General features: G+C 46.7%; 1 protein-coding gene across 1 annotated transcript in view; it reads left to right on the top strand.

Annotated features, from left to right (window-relative positions):
- Positions 1 to 24,563, top strand: part of LOC8024571 (proline dehydrogenase 1, mitochondrial) — a 46,414-nt gene that overhangs the window by 9,669 nt on the left and 12,182 nt on the right. Inside the window, exons 2-6 of the mRNA XM_029992743.4 lie at positions 11,067 to 11,275; positions 12,852 to 12,895; positions 20,322 to 20,465; positions 21,034 to 21,098; positions 23,418 to 23,599. Coding sequence (XP_029848603.3) covers positions 11,067 to 11,275; positions 12,852 to 12,895; positions 20,322 to 20,465; positions 21,034 to 21,098; positions 23,418 to 23,599 — 644 coding nt within the window. The remainder of the gene's footprint in view (positions 1 to 11,066; positions 11,276 to 12,851; positions 12,896 to 20,321; positions 20,466 to 21,033; positions 21,099 to 23,417; positions 23,600 to 24,563) is intronic.

Raw genomic sequence — 24,563 nt, 5'->3', positions numbered from 1 at the left:
CGCGGGATCCACTTGTCACGGATCCGGTTTCTGTGCGTGCCCAGTGCGCTGCAGAGCCCACATCCTGTGTAGGCAAACACTGATTTGTTTTGCCTATACACAGGGTGTGGGCCCTGGAAAAGTGGCGTACATCTTTGTACCTCCATCATATGCAACGTCAGTGCTTAATTGGAGGCATTGAACAATAATTATACTGGCTTGAAATACGCGAGGAGAGCAACGTAATTGTAAGAGATCTGGGAAGATAAGCATAAGTGGTAAGTTTATTGCATGCACAGTGCCAAAGACGCTCATATCGGCTGAGGAACGCTTTTGGTACGATGATACTCCGTAGCGATCTTGATGCGACAGGTCGGAACGGTCGTTTCGAAGCTTCGAAGATTTGAAAGGCCCAAAATGGCGATCGCCATGGCAACCGAGATTGCGATGGCAACCGGGAAGGCAATGGCACTACTTTCGCAGATACAGTAACTAGTTTTAGTAAGCACCGAAAGAAATCTAACAGAGGCTCAAACTTCTCATTATTCTTCCGCGGCATGAGTTTTGAGAAGATATTCAATGTGCATGTCACAATCGCATCATTTTAGTCCTTCCTCCTATTCTGATAATTGCAGACATACTCGCTTTATACTTATCATATTGCCGCGCGCCAAGTAGGCAGCGCGGCCCTAGCCTAACGGTTATCGCGCTTGCCTCCCACGCGAAGGGCCAGGGTTCGATTCCTGGCCGCGGCTACGCATTTTGTTGACAAAGTAATGTGATGTTCTGGTGAATTCGAGAACCGTAGCTGATTCGAGTTTAAAATGTTCTACGCGTCGAACCTTCTACGTTGAATGCTCAGAAGTCAACGCGTGTACAAAAGCGGCTCCGCGTGGCAAGCCGGAGTCAGTTTCGCCCCAGCGTTCGACTGTGCTGCTACGCCGACTTCGACGCCCGCGACGCTTTGTTATTATCTTTGTACCCTTTTATTTTTGGCACAAGTTCGCCACATTAAACGTTTATTTATTCCTGTTCATTTCCTGTTTTTTTTTTTTTTTTTCTTTTGGTCACCATCCGTGACAATATATGGCCATGTGGCATCTTCTGCCCCCTCTCTGCGGTTTCTAAAATCGTCTATGTTTGGTCATAACTCAATCTCTGGCCTCTGAGCAATCCAAAAAAAAAAAAAGCCCCAAAAAAAGCTCTTACTAAAAACGGGATTAAAGATCGCGACACTCCGTTTTTTCTGCGAGTCGGCGCAAAAACCAGAGGGCGCCGTCAGACGTGCGATATCCAATTGTTTGCGACTGGTTGCCATAGGTTGTTGCACGTCCTCCGATGGCGCCCTCTGGTTTCTAGGCCCAATCGCAGAAAAAACGGGCGTTTTGCGATCTTTGATTCAGTTTTAGTAAGAAAGTCAGACGCGTACCTGTGCTTGTGCTTTTTAGAATACTTGGAGTCCATAAATTGGCTTATGTCCATATACAGACAATCTCAGAAACCACTTTAGTTCCTCTTACATAATAATGAGCTGCGCGTCCACGGTCGGCGAAATGGCGCATGCAGTCTTTAGGCTTTCAAAGCCCGAAGCTCGTGTGAAAACTATGAAAAAGAAAAGTAATTATAATTTTAATTTGACAATAGGCCTTATACGAAATTGCTTTGTGGTTTGACAACACTGAGAGCGTCGCCATTTTAATGTTGGCAAGCGTTGTCGGTACCAAAGCACCGTGGAGGCATCGGAGACAGCCGTGTACACGAACTCGACTCTGTGACGTCACGCCGCGTGGTGGCGCATCGGGCGCACTTCCGGTCTAAGGCTGTGGTCTGGGGCCGTGCGACTGGGGCCGTACCAAAAGAGTCGAGTAAGGTTTGAAGGTCAGTTTTCACGTGCTCGGTTCGTCCGAGAATCTTGATATGTGCGGTGAAAAGGGAAAAACAGACGCCATCGGACAACGATCGCTTGAGCAGGAAGCACTTTGAGTTGAATTTCACGGATACTTCTGGTCATCAGATTTATTTGTTTTGTTCCAACATGAACGCCAGAAAACCGTCAAGTTGTGCGGACCACCTGCGGACTACGTCCAGTGCATGCGTCTTCAAGTTCAAACGGCTGCCTGATCGTTCGAACTGTCGTCTGCTCTTTCAAATGTTGGCCCGGTACTTGCGATAAGAAGTAGGTGCAGGCCTCAAAAGACTAAAGTTTGAAGGTTGATAAGCAGGCTCGATGTAAACAGTAGATACAAGGAGATGTTGATCATTGTTACCGGTGACCATTATCGACTTGTTATGCCTAATTCACTTGTTCCGATTCTGCTTGCGATTTTCAGTATCGACGTCGACCATCTCAGCTACGGTTCACGCTTTTGTAGCCCGAGCGGCGCCGCGACTGAAAATTGCGAGCGAAATCTCATCATGCGAATCAGGCTTTAGCGTACATACTGCGGCGTCCACGCGGAATGAGTCGCCACACGTCACATTTTCACGCGAAGTTTGAAGGTGTAACGAGCCTCGGTAATTTCGCTTACGCCGCTCAAGTATTCAGACATCGCCAGGAAGACATAGAGTCAACAATTCGAACGCGAAAAAGGGCAGAGGGACTCACACCGACGCCGACAACATCGCATTTCAATGGTTTGTTTATGGGCGACGGCGAGCTTCTTGCCCACACCCCCATCGGGCATGCGCGGCGCCGGTGGCGTCTTCTAGGTGCGCTCCGGTTCATTTGTAAACACGCCCGTTTTGTATTATGGGAGTAAATAAAGTGAATTGAATTGAGTTGGTGTATACGGGCAATGTGCGATGGCGCAGCAACTGTTTTCCGCCTGCTGACCATATTATGTGGACAAACAGTTTAAACAACCTACCGCAACTGTCTGACAAAACTCGGAGGCCTGTGCACGCTGGCGACAACCTCGTCGAAGCAGCGGACCAAGTCCTACTCTTCGCTGTGGAAGCTTGTTCTCGCCAGCGTGTGCAGAGCCCTCCGAAAGGACTGGGCTGTCGTGCCTTTCATCTTTGAGAACACTTTTAATTATTTTTTTTGATGCGAATACGCTTGAAGTCGTACAGAAATACACTACTCAAAATTAGGTTGTTTTTTTTTAGTTGTTACTGGCGGAGGTTTTTTTTTGGGGAACGCTCTGTGTTCTTCTAAAAGAAACTGTGCCCTGGGCAATATTTTTCAAGCGTTGCAAAGGGCTAAAATTGGTTTCAGACAGCACTGACCTCAAGCGCAGTTGATGGATGTTGCGCTATTAATGAAGATTTGTTCGACCCTGACAGAATAACTGCGGTGACTTTCTCAAAACTATCCCCGAGCTTCTTTGCACAAAACAAAATTTCTACCTCGACTGCGACAAAAAGAGAAAAAGAAAAGAAAAGGAGGTTGTAAAATGTAGTTTGCACCTGTCATGTTTCTTCATTAGACGTCCGTAACGTAAGTTTTTACCGCCGCCGACATCGAAGTTTTAGCCACTGTGATGAACCTAACCTTACCACAGTTAGCCATACGCATCTTCAATTATGGTTGGTGGCGTACATTATTAAAACTGTCATCTTTTTGCCTCTCTTAACAGCCTTGGTCTCGTCCAAGGTCATAAACAAATTTGGTACAACTTCCTTGAAAAGGTTAGAGCCCAGTTCAATCGTTGTAAATGGCTTCACGCCGCGCAATAACGTCCGCGTGTTTCTTCGCGTTGTCACCGCTTGTTTTTGTCAAAAGCTGCATCTCAAGTAACAAATTAAAAAAGGGGAAAAAAAGGTGAACCCTGTTCACGTTTGTGTTCACGTCACGCGCGAGTCAAAGGTTTATCGCTGCATCCGCAGCGGAACGCAGCAATCGTTGGCATCGCATCTCTCGCACGAAGCGCGGTCGCTTGTTTACATGGGGTCTTTGCCGGTCGGGCGTCTGGTTTCGTTTTTTCGCCACTGTGTAGTTGTTGGCGCGCTACTAGATGGCGCTCTACATTTCGCATATTGCCTATTGCTTAGGCTAGAAAGTAGTTGTGTTATGCGACTGCTTTTAGTCAAAAGTAATTATTTACGAATAAAAATGAAAAAAAGAAAATACAGTTAAATTACAGCTACAAATTAATATATATACACATTAAATTACAGTAATTGAATCGCTACCCTGGTATAATTTCGCGGACTTCACATTGCGAATTATACATGTTTAAAAGATAATATTCTACCCTCTGGGGACTACTATACGAGGCTTTGTTTTACAAAATTGTTGCTTATTATTGCGATTGTTGTCGCCATGCGCGGTTGTCAAGGTCATGCCGTTTCACGCTGCAGGTAATTAGTCAAAAGGAAAAACAAAAGAAGAAAGCTGAGACTGTAAGTGGGACTCGCAAGCTGTCTGCATCCAAGCGGACGATCTGGATCAAGCTTGACCTCGACGGCACGAATACACCGCTGCTTGCAGTTGTAAAATCATTGGGAGAGTTTTAGTACATCGTTCCGACGCCTCCGATAACGATAGCGGCACGAGGCTTGCGCTCCGGGCGTCTGGGGAGTATCGGGTAGCGTTATCGGACGTACCGAAACGGTCTACTAAAACTCTCCGATTACTTCGAGTCAGTATAGGTGACTGGGAAGTCTTCCGGAAACGAATGATACAAGCTCTTGGATACGAAGGGTGTTCACGCTCGTTTTCCTTTCTGCTTTCACTATACAATTTATATAAAAAAGAAAATGAGAGCTGTGAAACATACTAATTTGCATTCGTATTGTTGTAGTGATCATTATGGAGTGCTGTTGTCGGGAAACGAACGACTCGTTGGATAAAGTAGCCGCAAACTAACCCAGGGAATACACTTTTTTTTTTCTTTTTTTAGCTAGAATTTCTAAATTATAGTCCCGAAAATACATTTTCTCTCCTTTTATTTTCCTGTGACAGTGCGTTTGCTTAAACCTTAGCTTAATTACTTCCTAGCTACTGCTTTCGGTAATTAGTTCTGAAGCTCTGTTTTGCTCAATGTTTTCCCGGATTTTAAACGTATACACAGTCGATCGAGTCCTTCGAAACGCGGCTCGAAGCTCTACAGATGTTCCCATACTCCGCTACACTCTTTAATATTTATATCCTCAGGGTCGCGCTGTGGCTTCTCCTACAGCTGCGAGACTTGGCTACGTGCGGCGCGTACGGGAAGGTTGCGCAAACGGAGACATATTATCCGTCGCATAGTTGAAGATTCGTTGCTCTCTTGTTTGTTTTTCGCTCTCACGATGCATATGCCTCGTAAGGAGGGAGTGTCGGTGAAGAGAAATTGCTTCACACAGACACGTGCTACTTTTTCCTGCTTCGGAGTGCCTTCAGTGAATCGCAGTAAAACGTCGCACGAAAAATTCGCGGTACAGGGGGTTTTCATTGACGCACTTTCATCTCCCATTTCACGCGCATCCTTTTTTTTTTTTTCTTTTCTTTTTTCAATAATAAATTAAACTTTTTTATTTATTTTTTATTTTAAGAACCAATTGTGGATTGACTTCATGTGGAAACACCCACTGGCATTTGGTCCCGCTGTTATTTCGAATCATGCTCCCAAGCATGCCCGCGTCAGTCAGCTGTAGCGCTCTACTAAAGCCTAAACTCTTTATGTTTCCCTTTGATTTTGTACCGCTAGGATTTTTTTTTCTTACAATATCTTTTTGTTTTCACGAAAGAATGCGCTGAATTTTTTTCCCTCGTTTAGAACAAATCATCGTCATCATTTACCAGCAGTGCTGAAGTGGCCCAACCTTCGAATGAGACGCGAAGATTTATTGTCTATTCTTTGCGAGAAAAAATGTGAAATGCAACTTTCTCGTCTGCCCGTATACTTCTCAGTAGAATAACATACTTCGGTAGCAAATCGAGTTGCGATAATTTAATCACCACAATTTAATTATCGTAATTAAATTACTTTTTAGTGATATGTAATTGTAATTAATTACTCTTTACCTACTTTTACTTACCTACTTTTAGCGTTAATGAGCAAAAAACTTTTGGGTGACAACTACTTTTTCTTTGACTTTACAAAGCTGAAGCTCAAAGAGTTCTGTTGAGTCGCCGACAGGACAGACAGCGTGTTGGGCGTCTGCCCCCCCTGGACAACGAGGCCGTATGTTCTGGACTTTAGCGTTCGGGCGGGGACTTGTGTTCCCTGGACACGAGTTCCAGCTGAACCCTGAGGCAGCGCTCGCGTGCAGTCTGTGACCCGCTATATGGCCTCCACGATGTGACGTAGTTGACGTGACCTTCAGTAGCCTTTGTTGTCTAAGAGGTGTTGATCTGCCTCGTGCCTTTCTTTCTGCCTCCGCGCGTGCAGAGAAGTTCAGCCAAATATCGCGCCCCACATAAAGCCCAAAGTGTTCTATTGTCAAGGTGAAGAAGAAAAGAAAAAGAACGCGACATTATTAGAATTGTTATTGTTACGCTAAATATCTGAATATCGCGTACCATCTTGAAGCGGGAAAGTCCCCTCCCACAAAGCCCTCCTCCGTCCCCTTTAGCAGAGCGAACCCTGGAAAGGAGGCGACCTCCTTTCCAGCGTTAGCTCAGCTAAAGTCGAAACAGGTGGGAGGAGCTTCCCCTGGAAACTTTTACTTTCAATTGCTGTGTTAAAAATAGTGCTCCACTCTGCGTCAACCTTTTCCGTGCTACGTTGTCAAGGCTTGCTTAGTTTCTTGTTTCCACAGTGCTGCAGCCACTGGCTGCTGCACGAACTGACCTCGTCTTTGACGCAATTTTCCAGCCGAAACATATGCCACTTTTTTAAACTAGAAATCGCAGAAGAAAAAAGAACAATCGGCCGTTTTATTATTCACTACCGAGGGGCCAATTCATGCAGTTACATATGATCAACTTTTTTGGTTCGTAAAGATAAACGAGACTCCAGTTAAAATCTTGCTGGGCGTCATCGAAAACCACTACATCAGCATGTTTTTTTTAGAAATACTATACGGTGCTTTCACATGACATCAATCCGCCATTTTGTTGTTGGTTCTTTTTTTTTTTTTTTTTTTTTGCAAATTTATTGCATTGAAGGATTACATTGCAACCGTCCCACGGACCGTAATTTGTAGCAGTGTTGCTGTTAGAGGGCTTTCTTAATGTTCTCTGTGTTAGGTAAAGATTAAGTGTTTATAGTAAAAAATGCAGGTAGGTTAAGAAGGTTTAGCTCTATATGGTATCCATCCATATGTTTAGAGGAAGTATACCGAAAGGCTGCTCGCCGCTGGGATCGTGGCTGCTCGTATCCGAAGCGAATGTGGCGCAGCGAAGAACGGCGATTTGAATGCGGCATGTAGTGCACTTTTGCTCAGAGTTAGCATTTAGGATTTTTTTTTTTTTTTTTTCATTCAGAATTAGTTTGAAGAGGGCAAATAGTTCAGAAATTTCATTCTCTCAAGCTTACCGGTCCACTCAAGTTGTCACGTAAGGTCAGCTTGCCTTCTGCAAAAAGACAGTTCATATCTCACCATGGATCTCTGTGCTGTAATGAAAGATATCAGTGCAAATAATTACGACGAAACGAGTTTCTGGGTATGTTTTTATGGGTCCAACTCGTTGACTGCATAATGAACCTACAAGGCTGGTTTGGTTTTGGAGCAAGGCCGACGTGTTGGCTGGACGAGGGGTCAGAGGGGGCGCCCTGATTCCCTAACGTTTGCTAACGGTAAAACACGGCGAGAGCAGAGAATCGGCGCGACAATCGTCCTTGCTTGCACCCTTCTTTCGTCTTTTTCTTTTTTAATGCGTTGTTATGTTTGTAGGGCGAAGGAAAGTGGTAGTTTCGGTTTCTGTTTCGATGGTTGCCGCTAGTTTTTCCTAGCTTACCCGTTCTGTATTTTCTGAAGAATTATTTGTTTAAACATACTTGGAATTTTCAATCGCTCGATTACCTTCTAGGCAAAGCGCCATATTCAGAAACTGTATACATGCCTTGCACGTGACTCGCGTTAGGGAAGGACGGGGCCACGCGCCATGCTGGTGGTTGACTTCGCACTGCGCGGACGCTCTTACCAAGGTGTAGGTTGCCGCTAACTGCCCGGACATGCGCTGGCATGAACAATATTTTCAACAAAGGTTCCAAGTCGTTTACATGTTAACTTGGAAAAACGTGCGGATCCTCACGATGATGACGTTCAGCCGGTACGTGCGGAATTTTTCGGTGTTGGTACGATTGCGTTACAAGCAGAAAGTTTCGATATGCCGCGGCGACGAAATTTTCACGCGAAGGGCTGTCGTTTCGGCGAAAAAGGCTTCATTACGCGCCACAAAATTTGACGAGTGGCTTTAGGAGACGCTTGTAGTAAAATTGTGACGATTTTGCGAAGTACTAGTAAACATGCGCAATGTCATCATCACACCCGAAAACCAGAGACAAGAAGAGATAAAATAAAGGAATACTCTCGCTCCCTGCAAAGGTTACCGTGTCCCGGACGGCACAGAAGCCCCGGCAGCGGCGTCTCGGCTAGCGTGCGCACGGGGACCGCCGTCGACCGATCGGCGGCTGGCCGGACTCGCGGCGTGACACTCTCGCCCGTAGTCGGCAGGGAGCCCCGATAACTCGCTGGAAGCGTGGAAATGGCGTGATGAAACAAAAGGCAAAGGGCATCTACGTCACAAACGGACAAAGCAGATTCCAAAAAGCGTGCACGAACGTAAACAACGGTAGAAAAGGGCCGTCACTCGCAGCCATGAAATGCGTCCCTGAAACTCAGTAACGTGCGGCCGCATCCTTTCCTTGCCTCTCGTACTTTCTCTTACTTGACGGCTACTCTGTCGCGGGGCATGCCGATGAAGGGTTTGGATTTGGGCTAGTTGGTTGAACATGTTTAGGGGTTATAAGCGCTAAAAACGACGGACGAGTAGGAGAGACACACACCACAGAGCGCTACTTGCTACTGGTTTAATGTTGGAAAAACTATGAAACTATTTTTCCAACATTAAACCTGTTGCAAGTAGCGCTCTGTGGTGTGTGTCTCTCCTACTCGTCCTTTGTTTTTAGCGTTTTTAACCCCTGAACATGCCGACGAAACGATCGACGAGATAAGATGCATAGCAATGCGGAGAAGCAAGTCGTCTGCTTCCTGCAGACGACTTGTGGTGACGTCAGAACGCCGAGCTGTGATTGGTTTTGAATGAAGGATAGTGGGTAGACCTTCATTCCAATGAACTTTTTTGACTTACTGTTAAGCTGCATCGAGGCCTGGGAGATACAATCTTTTATTGTTTAGATTCTTAATGTTTGCAATTGTTACATTCTCCAATATGTTTTGCTATTTCTGAGTTCGGCGCTTTTTATTTTTACGTTTCTTTTATGTTCTACTAACGTGTCATTTGCAAATCTTAACGTCTTTAAACCACAAGCCAGCGATATCTCATGCCATAGACGACCCTTTCTTGGCACGGGGAACTGACCGCTCGTGATGTGCCTCCTGACAGACCTTTTGACCATCCTGAAACGGAGTCAGGCGGTTTAGTTTATAATCTGGCCTAAAGACAACATCAATTTCAAACTTTTTTGGCGCAGGCCTTTGAATTGTGAGAGATATGATGCAAAAACGGAATCACTGCTACCTTTTTCCGTGACTTTATCGCCTTTACGTTCATCTAGCTAGGTTTTCAGGTGAAGGAAGGCCTCAAAAAGCGTAACCGCTAATTTCCCCGCTAAATTTAGCGGAAAAATATGACGTCACGTGATCTATACGGAAATTCAGTTTCCCCACTCGATTTAGCGGAAAATTTTAGGTCACGTGACCTACATATAAATTCAGTCAATGGGGTGGAGTGGGGAGACCTGGAGGCACAGCTTGAAAAGAAATGCCTGGGGGTTACTAGCCTAAACCAAGAACGTTCGCGTTCGATCCACGTCGCAACACAATGGCAGGGCAATTTGCAATGTTTTTTTTTTTTTTTTTTTGTTTTTTTAGTTTTTCATAATTCGCGGGCTTTCTTTGTTTTCTTTAAGCTTGGAACAACGAATTGTGTTAAAAGCTTTTTTGATAAAAAAAACAAAAACAGAAAAACACTGGATGAGATGTTTCTGAGGATGCTGTACAACTTCATCATTGGAAGTTTTGCTCTAAATAGAATATTTCAAAAGTTCATTAATTCATATGAATTAATTATTTCATTGGGCAAACAATTTAGACGTTTTGTATTTGTCCTTTTCTTCATCCGTCGCCTCCGGTTCTTAAAAAGTATGTACAAAAAATAGCTGGACTTGCTGCAACAATGACAAAACATATTTCGGTTTCGTCTTCCCAAAATTCACTAAAAACCTTGGCTCAAGTTACGTGAAACCAGAACCGACTTGCGTGAAACACTCTGTATGCAGTATACCTCTAACAAATATTATTGTGCATTCATAAACTTTCAAAATATAAAAAAAGATTCCTGTACATAGCGTTAGACGCGAAAAGAAACACTGTCCTTTGGCAGAGACAGTAGCGAAAAACACCGTAACAGAAATGACTGAACGAAAGTGTTATCATAGCGAAACACACACTGATCTCTTAGAGACCAGTGGCAACACATTGCCCAGTGTTGTTTCAACAACAGGTAACACACTGGTGGTTCGCTGAAAAGCTGGTGCATATCTGACCGGTTTTAGTATGGTTTTTGGCATCTCTTTGATATATTTTGCCTCACTAAAATATCAGCAAATATATATTTTAGCATTTACACTTTTGGAACAGTTTACGATCAAGTGTGTTACGTTACTTGTAATCACTCATGACGAGGTAACACGCTGGTACCATCTATCTGGCGTGGAACACTTGCAATTTCCTATTTTTTGCGTGTATCATTCTTTCACTTTTGGCTTGAATATATTTTGATAATGACCACTTGTAATAGATAGTATACATACATTTGGTCTCGCATATGCTACAAAACTTTTGCTCTAGTGAAATGCAGTTCCAGGGCCTCATAGATGACACCAGCGTGCCGGTGTGCTCTGCTGTCGTAAGAAACCGCAAGAGGTCGTGATGCAGTCTCGGTCGTAAGCAGCCGCAATGTGTGAACCAGCAGTTGCCATATCAGTGCTCTCTCTCGAAATTGAAGTTGCTGAAAAAGCCTGTTGTTTCAGCTAATGCAAGTGGGCCAGCGGGTGCTGGGGCGGCGCCTGTTCCGGCTGGTGATGCGGCACACCTTCTACGGCCACTTCGTGGGCGGGGAATCGGCCGACGCCATCCAACCCCTGGTCAAACGGTTGCGCTCGTTCGGCGTCAAGTCCATCCTGGACTACAGCGCCGAGGAGGACCTCTCGGAGCAAGAAGCCAAGCAGGTCGAGATGGCGTGCGTACACCCTTACGGACCCCTCCTTCCCGGGGGCCACCGTAGCGCGCGGCGGAGACAGAGGGTGCCGTCAGCAACGCAAACTTTGTTGTTGTCGGGACCCGATTGAGAGCTGGCGAAAGGTACTGTTAGGTACAGTCGGCAACAAAAGTTTGCGGGACACGGGGGTGCCAGCTGAAATGACTTGCTGAGCCTTCTGCCGGCGCGCCACCACTCTCGGGAACCACGCTTTGCGCATTCGCGTCCTTTCTTGCTCTCAGTGGTGTCTTTCTTGACCCGCTTCCATCCGACGTGCGCGAGATACCCGGGACCGGTGCAAGAGGCCGCTTAGTCAGCCGTCATGCCACGCGTCTGCCTTAACCGCCAACCACCAATCACCGCGATGGGTGAGGAAGCTTTGCATTCTCTAGATATTGTCTCATTAAAAGAGCGCCTTGTCCCTGTCGTCTGTGTTATTTTCTATCGTCCCTGTCTGTTTGCACTTTTAAACCTTACATCTAGATATTGTTTCGTGTCGCTTTGCACCGGTCCCTGTTATCTCGTGCACGTCAGATGGAAGCGATTAAAAAAGGCATTACTGCGAGCGCGAAAGGAAGTGAATTCTCAAAGCATGTCTTGAGAGCGGCCGTGCGCCGTCAGAAGGCGCAGCAAGTCATTTCGGTAGGGCCTTATTTCGGTTGGCGCTCGCGTGTCCCGCAAACTTTTGCTGCCAACTGTACAAATGAAATGCAAAAGGCGGTCGTGAACCCCGTGACATGTTGCGCTACCTAGAGGCCCTAAGAACCGATGAAAGTTAAAACTGCGGACTGGAGAGGGGGCTGCGAGGGTGTGCGTCCTACATGGGGAACCTCTGGGTTGCACAGCATCTATATCAAAGACCACATGAAAATTGGCTTGCTTTGTATGTTTATACAGACTTGATGTTCGTACGCCTCAACGGGTGACCGCTCACTTAGCTATGGATAAGAAATTTAGTCAGTGCAGTACAACCGCTAACCTGGGATTTTTAACGTGCATCACGCAGTAGTGATTACACGAACGCGTGCCGGTACGAAACTCACCAAAAATCGAAACGGGCAGGGGCGGTGGGGTTCGAACCCAGGAAGTTCCCAGCGCAAGCTTTCGCTCCCCGCTCTGAGCTGAGACGCGTTAGTACACTCGGCCACCGATTCCCTCCAAGGCCACATGTTCTATCGTTTGCATTTTATATACATATGTGTCTGATAGTACACATCGTGAGCTGCACCAGATCATTGAGACAACTTTTGAGCTCTTCATCTTTCTTCGATTTCATTGTACGTGTGTGTGATCTCCGCTATCTTCCTTATCTTCAGGTGCCATTCAGGACGTGTGGCGATTTTTTTGCTTGAAGGCACAACTTTGTTTTGCGATTAAACAAGAAAAGTGTTCTTGCATTTGCTATTCTTTGACTAAATCTTAGCAAATTTTTTTAACAAACAATAGAACCTTATTGTCTGTTGTGAGCTCAGTGAAAGATTGAAGGTGGATTGCACATATAATCAGCAATTAACTGATTTTTTGAAGTTACTGATTTTCGCCTGCATGTGTGTTCCAGAGGCTGTATCTCCCAGGCCTCATCTAAGGAAGAGTTGCCAGCTGGTAAGTCAAATTCGACGCAACACTGTCTCAGCAGACTTTGGGCTCTGGCCCCAAGTCTCAACTCTGTCCCCCGGTGGGTCGGTCGTTGGGTGACGCCGACAAGGTTCGAGCACAGGAAAACGGGTGACCTTCTTGCCGTGGGAAAGAGGCGGGGAGTGATGTTTTTAGTTTCTTTGCCCAATCCCCCTAAGGTCTACCTGGTGGTCATCTTCATGACCTGGTGATAAAGAAACACATTGGCTTAGAAAGGAAAATCAGGTTTCCGTTACTGTTTTTAGGCTAGGTGGCGCAAGCTACTGCCCATTACAAAGGGTACAGCTGTTATCATCCATTCATCGTTTATAATTAGCTTTTTTAGGCCAGAGGAAGCCGTAAGCAAAAATGTTAGCTGCGTGCGATATATAGGGTGGTTCAAGTCACCAGGCTCGATCTAAAACGGACCGTAAAAATCGTCGCCTGCACCTAGCCATCTAAACTTTTCGTCAAAGGTGTAATTCACAGGTCGGTTTTTTCTTGTAAAATTACAAAGCGTAGCTCTCTTTCTGTCAAAAAAAAAATGCCAAAAAGCTTGCCAGGATCTATGGCGGGCAGCAACGCAGACGACAGTGGTCCCGTAGCGGGGTGTGTTTGGCGTTCGTATTGATAGATGGCGCTACCTCCTTATCGCGACGACTCGCGAACACCGTGGTTTATTAAAATGAATATAATCTTTTTGAAATATACCTTCGGTTAAAAATTAAATGCGAACAATAAAAGCAAAACTTCAAGTAAAAAAATGCGTCTGCACAACGGCGGAGCTTTTGCTGCCAACGGATTTCGTCTGCGTGTCGTCTGCTATCTTTCGCTGGTGGGCTGCACCTTCAGACGCTGCCCCCGACGCCATCTATCAATACGAATGCCAAACACACCCCGCTACTGGACCCTGCCGTCTGGGTCACTGGCACCGTTCGAGTTCTCTCCCAGAATGCATCGCACTCGCAGAGTGTCGCACGGAGAACTGGACTCAAACGAACTCGCCAAATGCACCGAGTGCAGAAGACTGATGCTGCTGCCATCTATGTTGTAGAAAGAGTACCGACCTCAAACCGAAACTAGCGCCTTTCTGTTCGAAGTGATGTGTGGGAATGCGAGAGTGCAGTCACTACCAACGTTTATCTACAAACGTTCAACGCTGCAACTTGTAGTTTATAGTTGCGACGACTTCAAGCAACTCGGCTGCCGTAGAGATAGTTACAGACAGCGAAAATTTCCGCACCCAGCTGTCTACGAAGCAGCATGGTTGCGATCTTTCAATATTTATAATCGCTTACACTGAAGAAAACTGATGATTCTGACCGAGCAGAAGCTTGATCTGTTTGAGCATGGTATTATACGTAAACTACTTAAAGGGTACGGATTAAAACTAGTCTGTTGGAATATCCAGCAAAACTTTTCGTGGGACTTTCGATTTCGATCGTTATTACAGGTGTATTAGATATTAGCCTTGGTGAGGACGTCGAGAACGAGAGCTTTCTCGAACAAAATACGACGAGGCAAGTTAGCTGACGTAGGTAAATGTTAAACATGATGATGTTGCCCAAGCCTCGGGTAAAGTCACTATGTTTAGCTTTCTTTGATGCTTACTGGGCAGTCAGAGGTTTCTGCTGGGGGAGTTTCGTCGACAAATGTTAAATTTTTCACCCGCACAGGGATGGTGATAAACATCTCGGGGGCCGGTGATGCGCTCCTTCTGAGCATTTTTTGACACTCTGGTATTTTTCAGCGTCTGTACGGCAACAGAGCGACTTAAAACTTGCAAATAAAGCACGAGTTGTCAATTGCTTCCTTCATGAAATAGCAGACGCACACAATTCAAGCTCGCGTTTGATTCCATTGCCCGCGGGACGCGATTTTTATCTGAAAATCTTTTTTTTTTTTTTTTTTCTTTCGGTTCCGCGACACATCGTAGCAGACGAACGCTCGTCGTCTGCTGCCGCTCCTCGCCGGCCTCGCCGGAGCGAGGCATGACGGGATTGCATTTTGGCGCACGCCCGATTTTCTCGGTGCAGCGAGTGCGTGCACGCGTGGGGTGCCGCCGCTGAAACGAACTCGGAGAGTGCGACCAGTGCCACTCGTGGAGTGCCTGCCGAAACGAACCCGCTTTACGCCGCGAGTGGGCACGCGTGGACGCGAGTGCCGTGAAACGAACTCGCTATTACTAAAAGAGAACTACGCTTTGCAATTTTACAAGAACAAACCGACCTGCAAAATACACCTTTGGCGAAAAGTTTAGATGGCTACGTGCAGGCGTCGATTTTTACGGTCCATTTTATATCGAGCCTGGTGACTTGAACCACCCTATACATAAAAAAATAACTAGAGTGTGCGGTGTACTTCCGGTTGTATCTCAATACACATATCGGAAGTAGATTGCCCTACACTTTTCTGCACTGGTGCAGGAGGTGTAAGTAAATCGAACGCAGCTTTATATGAAATGTTTCCTTTGACTTCTCTTTAGGTATGAGTTACGATGTTGTCTTTCTTTCTTTGATTGTGATGTTCAATGTTTGCCCACTTGAGACAAGCGGGCCTGGCGACGAACATGTCGCGAAGTGACTTCTCTTCCCCTCGGCACTTACAAACGTAGAGCTTTATTTAGCGCAGCACTATCCAACAGTGAGGCAGAGACGAATGTTCCCACCCGGAATTTTATGTTCCTCGAGTTCCTCCTCCTGGTTTACTCCTTTAAAAAGACACTGACACCCCCCCCCCCCCCCCAAAAAAAAAGTTTTTTTTTTTTTTTTTTTGCCAGTTGATTTAGTATGGTGTCGAAGACTACCCAATCAATATTTTTCTACAGCGTCACATACATTTTCAATAAAGTAAAAAAAACGCTACTGCTCGAAACCGAAACTGTACCGGGGAGGAAGAAGAAATGTAAGGGGAGAGAGTTGCCGGAAATCATAAAACTACACCCAACCGCATTTCTTTTTTTTTTTTAAGTGTGTGTGTGTGTGTGCGGAGCAGATTAAAAACGCGCACATTGCAGGTTGCACAAGAGAGGCAAAAGTCAAACATTTCATGCTTGACATTTGCACGTTTTTCAAGCTCTTGCCAACCCGTGTTCGTGAGGCGAGCAATAGGGAATTGTGGTAGATCGTTTCTCTCCTCCGCTACGGTATCCCCGAAGAAAACGCCGCAGCTGCGCATGCGCGCCGCCAGCCTTGTCTGCGTAGTTCAAGGTTTTGTGGTGGATTACGGAGCGCTATCCGGGTGCTTAGCGGGCTGCGGAAACGGTCTACTACAGTTCCCTAATAGGGAGTTTTCGTAGATCGTTTGTGCCGTCCCGCAAGGCCCTCCGCAACCACTACGATAGCGGGAACTCCACAGTCAAGGCTATCGGCGCGCAGGCGCAGTATCAACTTCTTCGTTGCGGAACGCTTAGCGGAGGAAGCAGCGCGGTCTACGAAAACTCCCTAATGTCTCGCCTTACGAACACGCCTTACGAAGGAGAAGGGGCAACGGCTCCGTGAGGTCTTCGCGCAAATCAGCTTGGTGGTCGGGTATCACGTTTTTTTAGGGGCGAAGTCCCTTAGGGTCTAGCCTTGTCCGGCGTCCGTGCTCATATCAATTGCCATCCCATCTGTCGTCTTAAAAAAAGAAAAAAAAAATGTTTGCGCAGTCGCCAGGGTTCGAACCTGTGCAGGGAGACCCCAATGGATTTCTAGTCCATCGCCGTAGGGGGCTCTGAGATGTGGTAGTAACTCAAGATCTGGGGATGTCATGGATGAAATGTTGCATGTAGCCGCTCAACGTCTATTCAGGACATGCAGGGCGCTGCGGTCAAATGCGTATATAATCGCGTTAAACTTTGCATGCATTGGCTCAACGTTTATAGACGAGAGGGTGCTGCGGTCAAATGCTCAACTGCATATATAACCATGATTTATACCACACATTCTCCTTCTGACATGGACCGTTGACTTAAGCGGTAGAGATGCGTTCCCACAACTTCTTGCGGATCCAAGCTGATCCGCTAGAAGAACCACTGGCTCTGCATTTCAGCGACCATAAAGCAGCAATAATGAAGTCGAAACGCAACCCGGACATCAGCACTACCTATGACCAATAAAAATAAATCAGCACCGTCAGCACTACCTATGAAGAAAATCAGTATCATCAGCACCACCAGAGCTTCGCCCCAATCAACATCATTCACCACGTGGAGATGCGGTCATTTTTTTTTTAATATTTTTAATATTGAGTGTGTTCCTTCGATGACCTGCCACTTTAATTATATTTGGTGTGTGTGTCTAGACCATAGAGACCATGTGACCACAGAGAAGAGAGTGAACGGGATTCAAACCGGCCAGTTCTCGACCGGCAATTTTCGGGTGAAAAGAGAAAAAAAAAAAAAAGTTTGAACCGCAAATTGTGTTCTGGGTATTTGGACTCTCAATGTCATGTACAAGTAAAAACCTTGGCATGCATAAATACCCGCTGCCAGTACCCCATTGATAGAACCCAACTTCAGTTTTATCTCTCACTCGCCCTAACCAATCCGCAAGACTCTGACACCATTTTCTCTCGGCCGTCTAATCAAGCAAGTTGAAAAGCAACTGTGGGCTCTACGCCGGAGGAACAGTAAAGTATCGAAAACAACAGGCTCCTCCCGGCAAACTGTATACATTCCTCAGACCCTGGGAGGATGGATGTTGCAACCTTCTCACGGCCTGACCACCTGCACGAAATCCGAAACACCAGCATTTATTTCTTGCCTTTCGATTCTGCCGCTCATGTTTACACAGACTCCAGGCTTCCTTTGGTGTCCGTGTCAGTTGGTGGCCTTTTGCCCCGCGCAGCCTGCCGTAGCAGTACCTCTGTGCCGTTGGGTTGATACGGTGTATTCGCACGAGAGATCTTTATCCCCGGAGAAAACCGAGTACGTCATAGAGCTGGGAGGAGGAAACGGCTCGAGAAGGAGGATGCAGTGGAGAAAATCCAAGCGAGCATTCGCACGACGGAGTCGCATGTAGTTGAGTCGCCGGAGTCTTTCTTTTCGCAAACCTGTTGGCGACTTTTACGGGCTCATTGAATAAAAGGCAGGAAAAAATAATAAAGAAAAGACACCCCACACTTCAAGCCTGCTAGTTAAATCGTACTAAAGTGGACATAATAAAACGCACACATGGTGATAACATAAAACAATGTCAGTGATGTAAGGAATATTAAATTAATTGTAAAAACAATTGCACTTTAAGCAACGGGTGGCGCTGCGCTCACGCACACCTTGTGTACTGATCAGAATGACGTGCTTTCGACTAGAAATTACCGCAAATTAAAAAGTAACTGTGACTAGTTATTTCAGAAAGCAATTTACGTGCTCTCTTAATCATTTCATTTATGCCAAGGGCCTACGTATTAAGATACAGCCACCTGCGTTCACGGCAAAGAATATCCAGCCTGTCCACCGCTTGACCTTGAATGTCGTGGTGAACATTCAAAATCACTAGACCGAGCAGTCGCTCATTCGAAGTGAATGCTCTCGGATATGTTTTCAAGCGTCGTAGTGAAGAGAACGAGCGCTCACCTTCCGCCATTGTTACGCGCAGAGACGCTCGGATCTTGAGGAGACGATAGACGTTTAAGAATAAGGCCTCCGGACATAGGGCGACTGACTGCCTGTAGCGCAACGTGATGGGCGTTTCACGTTTCTCCCTCTTTCATTGGTCGCCTAAAATTTCCCAATTTTTGGCGGTTTCCCTCACTTCGTGAAATTTCCCTCCATCGAGACGGGCGTCTCGATGGTCGCTCACGGATGCGATGAAGTCCGTCTTTCTGCTTTGCAAGTCGAGGCGGTCTTTTCGTGGCACGGAACATCAGAAGCTCCAAAGAGCCTTCATATTCGCACTACGCATAGACGCAAGGGTATTCAAGTTCGTTTCCCGGTTTGGCGTGTGGTTTGCGTGTTTGTGTGTGATGTCATTTCTCCGAGTGACGGAACGACGAGTTCGGACTGACGACTTCTCATCGCCCCAAGGATATGCCGCTGCTGCCTTTAGACCACACTGCAACATAAAGCGGCCTAGAAAAAATAAGACTGTCTTTCCTTTGGCATCTTGTTCTGTAACACGAATTTGTTAAACCTTTAATAGATAAAAGATTTTGGTATTGTGATTGTTCAGAATTACCCTCGCCCTATATATGGGCCCCTAGTGTTTGTGCAAGGACGGTTGCGCTAATTTTTCAGCGTCAAGATTCCTTTTTTTTTTTTTATGATTTTTTGGTGACAGTTTAGCCTGCCGGTAACAGCCGGGTGGCGCCAGTAGAGCGAGGGCCCAAGGTTATACCCCGCCGGGGTGTAACTTGGCAAAGGGTGAACGATAAGCCCCACATGGCGTGCTGACGGCTTCGATATCCGCTACGTATACGTGCGCCACGCCCACATATTTGTGCATGACGCAGCAAAAAGCCTGATACCACTACACAGTAAAAGCTCACTCAAGTGATACGTAGTCACGTTCCGATTGGCCCGCCAGGCCGCAGTTTCCGCCATACTTGCATGTTATGTGATCACGGCTTCCTGGCCTACCCAGTATTTCTCGCTTCAGACACTAGGCTATACCGGCGCCACCAGTGTAATAGCTCACGTTTGAACAATGCCACTGTTGCTGTAATGCTTTGCTATTCTTGCCATGCACATGCTATTGTCCGTCTAGGTGCTAATACCGTGGGAGCCCACAACTCCGTGCTGTTCACTGTGATGATTAGAAGATATTAGAACGTCCCTTACTGCTCTCCGGGCATTGCACATTCCAGATAATCTACGGCCAAGAATAGACACGCCGTTCCAGAAATGCTATTTTTGGTACATCTTCGGTCGCGAATATGGCATTTAAAATATGCGTGACCTCTTGCGAGATGCCCGGGTCATTCACTGGCCACATTCATTCTCTTACGGTGCCTGGAAACTGGAATGCATCCTTGACCGCTGTGTTTAGTGTCCTCAACTGCCCACGCGTTGAAGGCGGTCCTGAAGTGGCAACAGATTACATCGCAGATGCCGGCGTGCTGGTCGTTGGATGTCGCAGTCCTGGCGGTTGGGCATAGAAGTTAAGGGCGAGTGAACGCTAGTGTCATTGTCGTCTCAGCGTCCCAAATTGCGACTGCGGAGGCTTTTGTGGACTGTCGAACTGGAAGGCGACCTGCAGCAAGACAGCCATCTGTCGCATCCGCTTTTTCGGCTATGCCACCACCGGGATTGCAGCGGGCTACAACGCGACACTTCTACGACGTCGGCAGGCGGAAATCGGGGGACCACATTCCAGGCCGCAGTAAACACGCGCACTCAGAAACGCATTCCAGGCACCATAGTTGTGTAAAATGTGGGACAGGGACTGCCGTGGGCACTGGGTGCCGAGACTTAGTGTCTGCTTTGCCTGGGCAGGGCAGCTGAAGCAGTTCCAGCCAAGCGAGCAGTTTGCGGATCGCAGGCACCCGCACGTCATGGCACGCACCTACTTCTACCTCAACGAGGCCCAGTGTGAGAAGAACATGGACACCTTTCTGAAATGCATCGACGCCGTCGCAGGTGAGGATCGACTTCCCCTCTCTCGAAATTACCGAATCATGCAGATGTTGAATGAGTTGACTGATTCCATTGAGCCATTTTCATCTAAAGGAGATGAATGAGTTGACTGATTCCATTGAGCCATTCTCATCTAAAGGAGAATGAAGGAAAAACATGTTAAAAAATACAAGACAGCTGCAATTTATATAATTTCTTAATAACGGGCAAATATAGTATTTGGCATTCATTAAAGAACAATGCTCGAAGAAATCTGAGTAAATGGCGCATGATACTAGTCCCAGTTTACAGTGTGGACGCTAGCAGGAATGGCTGAACGAAAAAGAGGTGCACCTTGGTGGGACCAGCCACTAAAAGTACAGAGCGTGGCTTGTGCAAAATAAAAATGGTGGGAAAAAGGACGGTAAAAGCAATTGTCTCCCTGTGAGCAGTTTTAATGACATCACCACTCTTCGTGCAGCCAGAAACCATTACAGACCACACTAGCAAGTACAGTAATTTTGGTTGCCTTTTGGCAGCCATTGAACACGCGGGAACGGGGTTTGCCACAGGAACGTCTGACACTGTGCAGATGCCACCAAGGGCACCGGACTGGCAGCCATCAAGTTGACAGCCTTGGGACGGCCTCAGCTTCTGGTGAGGAACTTGGCGCAGCATGGGCCTATGTTGCATTTTGTGCCATTAAACACCTAATCACCATCATCATCGTCCTGGGGAGGGACGAGCCATGCCCTTTTGATGCCCCAGGCTGCGCTGAACAAAAGACAGAAAATGCGCAGACCGGTTGTGGAAACATTTGTTTCATTTCTAAGCATGCTGCTTTAGCTTAATTGATCTCCGAGGCTCATGTGGGTTTTGTGTTGTCATCGTGGCATTCGGCTGCATCCAAAGTATTTTGAAACGAAACATGTTCGGTGTGGTCGACGTGTTTCCACCTTCCTCGATACAACAAATTATGCCTGTACATACATGGAAATTCGAGTGGCCCATATCTTCTCACTGCTACCATAGTTATTTAAATGTAAGCCGACAATTTTTTTTACCTTTATCTATGGTTGACCGACCTGCATGATCAAAATTTCCAAGCCCATCACGCTAATTGCGATATATTAACTTGCTTCTCCAAGCACATGGGTGGGAACCAGTGAAGCTTAATGCCAGTAGCACGGCATGAGTGTCATGGCACGAAAGTACATGGTTGAAGTTCGGACAATGATGTGGCTGGCACAGTCGAAGAGTGAGCTTTAGCCAGGGTGGGCTACTCGGAACACTGTGAAATAGATACTTGTCTAAATTCCTTTAATTTCCTTTCACACCCTTAAAGGGACACTAAAGTGGCCTCTGGGACTGCCTACTAATCATTCTAAAATCTCAAAATTAGATAGGTACGTGTCCGATTTCAGTACAGTAAACTTCCGTTAGTTCGACCTCGATTAATTCGACTTTTCGTTTAATTCGATCGTGTTCGAAAGTCCCCTTTCTATGGGAGGAAAAGTTTGATAGTTCGAACTCGGGAAGACTCCGCATCGGATAATTCGTCCCGAACGAATGCGCGCGGCCTCTCATTGGACGGCACCACGGCAGAAAAACCACCAAGGTACGGCGAAGCGCGGGCCCCTTGCTGCAAAGCCGAACGTGCGCAAATATGCGCCTGCTCCTCTACGCCGTTGAGATGGATCATGGACCGTAGCGAATGACACAAGCCAGCGCAACCAATCTGGCGTGGAGTAGTGCGGAGAACATAGCACGTGGTCGGGCGCGGAGACAGCGCGCGCTCTCAAAGCGCTTTTCTGTAACATCGTGTGCGGTCCATCTTGCGCGGCAAAAAACGCAAGTTCTCGTTTTCTTTTTTTTTTTTTTTTTTTTTTTCTGTCGCCGATGGTCTGGTTGTTTGGCGCCGAAGTCGGCTCGCAAACGCTTTTCTCAGCGCGCGAAAGCGCTTTTTTGTACCATCGAGTGCGGTCCATCTTGCGCGCCAGAAAACGCAAATTCTTTTCTTTTTTTGGTTGCCGATGGTCTGGCTGCCCGGCGCGAAAGTCGACTCGTAAAACTTTTTTTTTTCCATTTTTTTGTAGTGCGCGATTTTTCGGGGACGTTACGTTTACTTACGCTGCTCTCCGGAGCATGCTTTTGGACACGCGTTTTAAGCGCAGACGGCCGCAGACCATCCGTGAGTACCTTGGACAATAAAAGAAAGTTTAATTTTAACTGTTTTTCTGTTCTTTTTTTAATTCAATCATTTGGATAATTCGTCCAAATTTCAAGGTCCCGTCGAGGTCGAATTAACGAAAGTTTACTGTATTAAAAGCAAAAGGTTGCAACTTGCCTGTTTTTGTTTTACGATTTGGCTCAAACCAGAGGTTGCCAGCAGATGTGCAACAGCCAGTCGCGAGTGATTGCTTCTTGCACACAAATCCCACGCATTAAAAAACCAATCCACTGTCGGTCAGCCCTCTTGTTGCGCAAGAGGCGATCACTCATGATTGGCGGTCGCAAGTCCAATGGCGCCCTCTAGTTTCGACACCGAATTGCTGAAAAAAGGGCGTGTCACAATTTTTTTATCCTGTCTTTAATAGAAAAATATGATGCGTATCAATATAACCTTGGATTGTTTTCAGAATGATTATTGCTTGTAGATTGAGTCACAACCATTAACAGACAATTTCAGAAACCCCTTTAGAGAGGTTTGACTTATACAGATTTGAATATGCTTTTTCTTATTCTTGGCGAGTTCTCTAACAGTAGGGTCGACCCCATTATTGGAGTAAGTATGGTAAGTGAATTTCTCTTGGTGAATAAAACTCCGGGGTTGTCGTTAATTTCTGTTTCTGGCTTCGTTCTAATTTGCCGACCAAGTTGGTCAGATCAGTATCATCTAGACAACGAGACCTGCACATGGCATCTCGCAGAAGGGACGGCTTTGCGCCGTGGCTGACACGCGTGTACCCGCTGCAGATCCAGCTGAGCGAAGTGGTGGTGCACACGCGCAAGTTCTTCCGGGAGGTGACCGGGGCAGACAAGGCGATGGCCCTGTCCGCGGTGACGCCGTCGAACATTGAGCAGAAGGTGCAGGTGTCGCCCAGCGAGAGGAAGGCGTTTGAGCAGTGGCTGCAGAGGATGGACTTCGACCGCAACGGGTGAGTGCCTTCTCCACGCTTGCCCATGAGTACTCTGGCACTGCAGTGCCTGGAACGCATCTCTGACTGGTGTGTATGCGGAGAGCAAGCCGTCTGCTCCTTGCGCTGTAGTTGCGGTGACGTCAAAACGACACCGATCTTTGATTGGTTTTGATCGGAAGGACAGCGGGTAAAAACCTCAACGCTAGAGGCCTCGAGGTCTACCCACTATTTTTTAATCGGCCAATAAGAGCTTGGCGTTCTGATATCATTGCAACCCTTGTGCAATGAGCAGACCAACTTGCGCTCCGCATTGCATCCTCTTTCACCCACGCGTTGAAAGGGGTCTCAAAGTGGCAACAAATGGCGTTGCCAAAGCCGGAGTGTCGTGCCATCGGACGTCGCGATCCTGGCGGTCGGGCGTAGAAGTTTCGGCAAAAATTAAGAGAGAATGCGAGTGTCTTCGTCATGTAAAAATCGAGGGACCACTTTCTACGACACGGCAAACATGCCAGTCAAAGATGCATTCCAGGCACAATACATTTACGGCCCATCTTTCCCCGACGCGTCGACCACGGTGAGTGGGGACAGAACGGACGGCACGGCACGAGACATCCTTCTAACCTCTTGTCACCTGTAACTTGTCCCTTCCAACCTGTTGTCTTTCCCCCCTTGGTTTAAGACGTCTGTGCTGTATTCTCACTTTATCTTTTTTTTAGCCTATGCTATGGCAGAAACTGTGGAGATGAGCTATTCTGAGCCCTGCATGCTTTTGCTTTAGAAAGGTTAATCGGTCCCACAATGCGACATTTGTAGGGGGCACAAGCTCTTTATTTTATTTTGTCGTGCAGAACCCTGGTGAGGGGACTGCATCCGATCTAGCCCCATCCGGCTCAAAATCCGCTTGTTTTGTCGACAAAGTCGAGTCTCACTTGTCCAAATTTCTGTCTGGCTTCTGAACTGTTTTCAGGGGAAGAATTGCTCG

Source organism: Ixodes scapularis, unplaced genomic scaffold, assembly GCF_016920785.2.
Source record: "Ixodes scapularis isolate PalLabHiFi unplaced genomic scaffold, ASM1692078v2 PGA_scaffold1__304_contigs__length_218370807, whole genome shotgun sequence".
NCBI classification, from domain to species: domain Eukaryota; kingdom Metazoa; phylum Arthropoda; class Arachnida; order Ixodida; family Ixodidae; genus Ixodes; species Ixodes scapularis.
Note: the sequence above shows the minus strand (reverse complement) of the source record. Positions and strands in the feature narration are given on the sequence as shown.